The sequence below is a fragment of the Pinus tabuliformis genome, chromosome 1_2, assembly GCF_031772625.1.
Source record: "Pinus tabuliformis cultivar Carrire ecotype Pingquan chromosome 1_2, CPIR1, whole genome shotgun sequence".
Lineage (NCBI taxonomy): Eukaryota > Viridiplantae > Streptophyta > Pinopsida > Pinales > Pinaceae > Pinus > Pinus tabuliformis.
Genome location: NC_142298.1, coordinates 1,135,087,624 through 1,135,094,459, shown reverse-complemented (window position 1 = coordinate 1,135,094,459; position 6,836 = coordinate 1,135,087,624). Strand labels below are relative to the sequence as shown.

The following is a 6,836-nucleotide window of genomic DNA, read 5'->3' as shown; positions in this document are numbered from 1 at the left end:
GCTTGGTTCAAATTCCTGGGTGAGGCTCCCAAACCGGTTTGATAGAAATGCCATCCATCCATGATGATATCTATGATACCTATGAATATAGGAAAGAGTAACAAGAAAATGAATCTAGGGATTACATCCATGGATATAGAGAAGACTACAAAGGAAATGAATATAGGGATAAATTAACGAATATAGGGATGGCATCCATCCATGTACATAAGAAAGAGTATCAAGAAACATCTCTTTGGAAAAATTAGATTAAATCCATCATGTTCATAAAATTCTCTTTGAAAATAAAAAAAATACATTAAGTCCATAATGTCCTTGGAAGCTCCTACAATTCATGCACCAGCTAATAATCGGCTTTCGAAGCTTTCTCAAATGAGACGCCATAAGCTCTTCACCAATGCATCAATACTTCGGCGGCTCCTCCAATTCTATGCACCAGCTAGTGTTCAACAGTTGGAAGTTTTGAAACACCAGAAAGCCCTCTTACTCTCGTCAATGCGGCTCTGGCCTCCAATTTCAGGATTATCAGAGTTGTTGGAAATGCTCCAACCTATACCAGACCATTACAATTCTTACTTTCGACATCTTGAAGGTTGAAGAAAACACCTACAGAATAGGATATACCTCCAAAGAGTCTCTTAAATTGCTAAATGTTTCAATTCCCCCTCCATCTTTTATTGAATGGCGGGTTTCTTTACTGAAAATCCTCTATTAAGAGTCAACATTCTAATGGAATCGAGCAAACATTTCAATCCTTAGCAAAAGTTGAGCGCTAATTCGTTCAAGCTCCTTAGAAGACTGAATGAAAGTATTTCCAACGATTTGCTTTTTAAATGCAGAAATTATGAATATGGAAGCCTCTCCAAGTGGGAGCAGGTGGACAAGCAAAGGATTCGTTAAGTTACCAAAGGAACCCGGTAAACCTTGCAAATCGGAGCAGCCGAAGAAGTCAATCCTTTGGAGTTTTGTTCAGTTGTCACAGGAGTCTGGGAGCCTCTGCAAGTCGGAGCAGCTGGACAAATCAATCGTCTGGAGGTTCGTAATGTTGCCAAGGGAGTCTGGGTGCCTCTGCAAGTCGGAGCAACTCGACAAGTCAATCGTCTGGAGGCTCGTCAAGCTGCAAAAGAATCTGAGAGACTCTGCAGATGGAAGCAATCAGATAAGTCGAGCTTGGAGGTTCCTCAAGCAGACTGATAGCCTCTGCAGGTAGAAGCATCCGAACAAGGGAAGAGGTTGTAGGCTCGTCAAGCTGCCGAGGGAATCTGGTTGCTTCCGCAGCTGGTCGTAGCCAAACAATTTAAGGGTTTGGAGGTTCGTCAAGTCGCCAAGGGAATCTGGGAGCCGCCTCAGCTGAACAAGTGAAGTGTTTGGAGTCATGTCAAGCCTCCAAGGGAATCTGGGAGCCTCTGCAGCTGGTAGCAGCGGAACAAATGAAGGGCTTTGGAGGTTCGTCAAGCCGCCAAGGGTATCTGGGAGCTTGAGCCGCTGAATAAGTGAAGAGTTTGGAGGTTCATCAAGCTGCCAAGGGAATCTGGAAGCTTCTGCAGATGGAATCAGCGGGTCAATTAAGAGTTTGGAGGTTCGACAAGCTGCCGAAGGAATCTGGAAGCGGCCGCAGATTGGACACTGGTCAACCCGTCAAGCGATTCTGGGAGCCTCTGCAGCTGGAAGCAGCCGCATAAGTCGAGAGTTTGGAGGCTCGTCAAGCTGCCAAGGGAGTCTGGGAGCCTCTGCAGATGGAAGCAGCCGGACAAGTGAAAACCTTCCACAACCTTTTGAGAAGCTGTTGCTCATCGCTAAACAATATCCAGAGTACAATTACGAGTCAGAAATGCAATATACCTATCAATCCAATAAATAAAGCTGAGACTAACAGCAAAAATCAGAGTTCTCACCCATTATGAGTTTTCCCATGTCAAAACCCCTTATGCCTGCAACATTAAAAAGAGTGGCTCTCCACTCTTTAATAGTGCTGGAGTCATATCGTGGCTTCTTCTCACCAGTTTGACAGCTGCTTGTTCTCCTCTCTTCGAACGACCGCGCACATCCAGCATACACTTTATTCTCGGCCCCTGGACAACAGAGCATGCAGAGATCCCATGGCAGCATGCTCAAAACCCTATCATACAGTCTTGTTTCGCACTGCGTCCACCGAAGTTCTGATGGTTGGACAGCGTAGAAGACCTAAATGATAGTTGTCTTAGAGTTAACTCTCAACCCGATCTCCTTCAAACACCAACTTGATTCAGCATATCGAGGAGAGAAAATTGCTATGTGAATTGAGGCTGTTCAAATAGCCCCCTCCATTTGAGATGTCAAAGCAATCTCCCTCTTGCAATTCCTGGTGATCTAGGAACACTCGCAATCCGTGCTTGCAAAGATGATCGGGTAGGTAGGCGGCCAATGTTCTCCTGCAATCTGGGCAACGGTGGTCAATGAAGTCATAATACACACAGCAGTTCTGGTTGGCATACCAGGTGTATGCAGAAGTGGAGGAGGATCCGAGGATGCCATACTGCCATAGATTAGAATTACACGATCGTCCGGTGGATGTAGAGGTGGAGGATCCAAGGATGCCATTCCGCCACAGATTGGATTACATGAAACGAAACGAAACGTCTGGTTGATCTAAATACAAAATACAAGTGCAGAGCGCCTACCAGAAGATGACCGAAGTTTCCACTAGTTCACTCGGCCTTTGTTGCGCCCTCTCTCCCTTGCTACGTGCCAATAAGTTCAGAACAAAACCGCTCTGAAATACGATAGGTTTCAGAGTTTCTTATCTCACTCGCCAGTTTCTTATCTCACTCGCCAGACAGGGTCCTCCCACACATTGAATGGACCAAATTTATTAACTCTTTTTTCTATATTTTTATTAATTTATTATTTGAAGGAATTAACTCATTTTCTATAATTAATTATTTCAACGGTGGAATTAACAAGTGACTGGCAATTTCATCGATGGCACATATCAAAAGCGACATACAATGACGTCACTGACCACACATAACATGTGGTTCAGTTTCCACGAATCTATCCTTTTTGCAGTCAAGTTATCGTGGATGACAACTGGCATGTTTGAACAGCATCTTAATATTTCAGTTGTTGCTGGGACCAGACTTTAGAAACCCGGTATCTTCGAGAAATTCCTCTTTTTTTTTAATGTTATAAAATGATTATTTTTAAAAGTGGATTGAGACTTTAGAGACGCGGTATCTTCGTGAAATTTTTTTTTTAAATGTTATAAAATGATTATTTTTAAAGGTGGAAGGAAAACCATCGAGTGGAAATTACCTGAGAAGTGGTAAGCATTTCACCACCGACCCACTACCTTTCGTGGAGCCCGCAAGAACCCACCGACAACGCATGAGGGATTGAGTAGACATCACATGCCTTTGGTCGCTTTCCACCAATCTTTTCTTGTCGTATAAGTGTCACGCATGGACAAAAAAATATTAAAATTAATATTTTAATAAGAATTTGGTGGTGATATTTATTAGTTTCGGTTTATAAAGTCAATACTCATCCATTCATGAGAAACTACTTTACATTTTCTTAAAAGAAATATATAATTTTAAATTAATAGTGTTATTAGACAATGCCATTATGAAACTACTATTAATAATGCAGTTTATCTAGTTTTCATCCTGGCTTATTAATCTTAAAGGTACACAATTTTTTTTTCAATTTGTTTTAATTTTTATATAATTGAATTTAGGTTTTGGTGGTTTCCGAGGCTGACGTGCCCTCCTGCCACCACCAAGACTTTAGAGCGCAATGCATGGCATTGCTATAATGGTAAAAACACCTTAAATCATTCTTCTTAATTAATAAAATTGTTTTTTAGTTTACATTATCACTTACCTCTTGTAAGAAATCATATTTATTCTTAACCTACATCCATATGTCATTTGATTGTTTTGATTCTTTTAATATTAATTCGATTACCACTTTGGTTTGTTTTGATTGTTTATCTGTTTTTTTTTTTAAATTTATGTTGTTTATTAATAGTTTAATATTGGGAATTTAATTTTTATTATTTAAATTTATTTATTTGTAAAGTGATTGATTGAGTTTTTTTATAGGATATTTAATATTTTTATTTTTATTGATGATGATGATGATGGTGGTTAACTTCCGCTGAGACTAAATAATGGTCTATCTGACCTAAAGAAACAAATTATCTATTTTGATTTAAGATTTTATTCCTATGCTCAAAAAGCTTGGAGAGAAACCTGTCGAGCTCACTATAATTTTGACATTGTAAAAGGCTAGGAAGGTCACTATTACATTAGTTATTAATTTTTTTGTTTTTTGTTTTATTTTTTAATATTATTTCTATTTTTATGATTTTTAATTTTAATTTTAATTTTTTAATTTAAGATGACTTATTATTGTATTAAAACAATATTTTAATAATTTTAATTATAAAAAATTATATATATTAATAAAAAATAAAACACACACATATTAAAGTGCATATACATTAACATAAATAATATTAGTTAATCATATTTCTTTAATTTTTTAGGGTAACTTTCAACAATATAATATTTTATTACTTGATTTATTTTGGTGATGAAATTTTATGTTTTTATTATTTTTTAATTTAATTAAGTTTTATTTAAACTAAGATATAGCACTTGTTTTTTATAAAAGTAAAATGAAATATCAATATTAAATTAATTAATTTTTTTAAGATTTGATTTTTATATTAAAAAAACAAACAAACAAAAAAACAAAAAAAACATTTTCATATATCATAATTTTGTTAAATATACAACTAAAATATACAAATGCATGATATAGAGTCAATAATAAGAATTACCTGTCAATATATATGGCGTTATCCCACGTGGATGGGACAGCTGGTTAATAACCTCCCCACCACCCCACCCGGGTTCAACCCTCGATGCATGTGAGTAGCCTCCCCACCACCCCACCCGGGTTCAACCCTCGATGCATGTGAGCGCTGCTCCACAGCTATTGTAAACATTTTGCCTCTATATATATGTAAAATTGCAAATCTGAGTGAATATATAACTTCTAAAGAGGAACTCGCCCCCATTTAAAATAAAAAATAAAAATTACCCGTTAATAATAAGAATTGAACTAAAATTAGAGTCTCCAGATCCATAGAAAAGGATGATATCTACAACGAAGCGGGTGACATTTAGTCATCAAAAAGGACGAGCTTGAATCTAGGTAGACATATATATCTATGCACGAGCTTGAATCTAGGCAGACATATATACTTATGCACGATCTTGAATCTTGACAAACAGATATACTTAATAGTTGTCTTAAACCCTATGAGATTTAAACTAAAATGGGAACTTAATTTTACAAAAACCAACTAATCTAGTTCAAAAAAGAACAATATTATATCTTCCAAGTTTATGTTGATATGACTAAGAAATGAATAGTAATATACCCTTCGAGTTTCATGCTGGATAGATGACAAATTAGTGAAGCTATGGACACTCAAATTCACCCCTTCTTATTATTTGTGTATTAAATGCAACTTTTTGAGATATACATGTGAATTATTGTTTAAATTGATGAAGTTGATTGCAAATAGCAATTGTTTTAAAGGGTGTAAAAAAAGTGTTGTTATAATGTCAAAAAATTAAAATGTATTATTTTTTAAAATATTGAAGTAAATAAATTTTATTGATGTTATGAAAAAAGTTTTAGAAGTTTCTCTTTGTTTTAATGAAGTATGGTTTGAGAAAGTGTAACGTGTCACATATATAAGAGGTGAGTTGATTTGCCATGACCAAACTAATTTTGAGTGCAAGGTGTTATGACATGATCAAAGTAACTTTGAGTGCAATACACTATGTATTACATTTGAAAAAATATTTAATGTAAATTCGTTGTGCTAAGGAAATGTTTGCTTTTCATGCAATGTTTTTTAAGGAATTTTTTTCATATGCACTTTGTACAAAGTGGAGCTCCGGTTTCATGTGTATTGGACCTCTTGTAGACTTGCATGTGGATTTTCTATTCATTATGGTTTTCTCTCTTCTATACACCATGAAACTTTGCATTTTGTGCCTTATGTACAAAACATTTTGGTGTGGCATGACATGATGGCAGAGAATTTGTTTCCATGTAATGTGGTGAACAAAATTAAACTCTCCGTCCATGATGTTTTGTATGGCTGTAAATTGTCTCATCATGACATATCACATCACATTAAATTTTTATTACATGTGACATATCACATCACTCAAAAATTTATTTTCTTATGACATTTCACATTACATCCTTTTAAATTTCCTATGTGATACATTGCATAGCCTCAAACTTTCCTTCATAATGACAAAGGGACATTTTTAAAAATATATTGTGATATATTGTGTCTCCTCAAACGTTCTATATCTAGGACACATCACATTGCACCAGAGTTTTTCTCCACATAATATATAAGGATGGGTGCACAAAGATACTACCCAATTTTGGTGTAACAAGAGTATGTGAGTGTAAATTGTTAGGAAAGTGCACACATTCCTATTATTTTAGGCCTCCATATCAACTAAATGACATGGGAAAGGAATGTGCACATGTTATTTTTTAAAATGCATATGCATTCCTGGAATTTGAACCCGCTTTAAAAAAATGCATGTATGTTCCTTTGCAAGGATAATTTTAGGGGCGAATGTTCGCCCTTTGGCGAAATTAAGGGGTTTTAAATTTTTAGTGGGCGAATATTTTGTATCATAGTACATTTTTAAAAATCACCTCAAATAGCCCACCTTATTTTAAGGGAGAGGGTAAAAAAGGTAAATTTAGCCCTTGAAATTAGGACTTACAACCTTCCATCCGCCCAT

The 6,836-nt window shown here is 36.0% G+C and overlaps 1 protein-coding gene across 2 annotated transcripts; it reads right to left on the bottom strand.

Annotated features, from left to right (window-relative positions):
- Positions 1 to 244: 244 nt before the first annotated feature.
- LOC149210163 (uncharacterized) lies at positions 245 to 2,789 on the bottom strand. 2 transcript variants are annotated; one of them, XR_016252939.1, is made up of 3 exons: positions 1,896 to 2,789; positions 906 to 1,796; positions 245 to 550 (listed from the first exon to the last, which is right to left on the bottom strand). XR_016252939.1 is itself a non-coding variant. In XM_089396650.1 (2 exons), exons 1-2 carry the CDS (start codon positions 2,107 to 2,109, stop codon positions 1,639 to 1,641), a joined length of 372 nt encoding a protein of 123 aa, XP_089252776.1. In that variant the 5' UTR covers positions 2,110 to 2,789; the 3' UTR covers positions 245 to 1,638. The 2 variants fall into 2 exon arrangements, 1 of the variants encoding a protein (XP_089252776.1); XM_089396650.1 differs by having other exon boundaries at positions 245 to 1,796.
- Between the last annotated feature and the right edge of the window lie 4,047 nt (positions 2,790 to 6,836).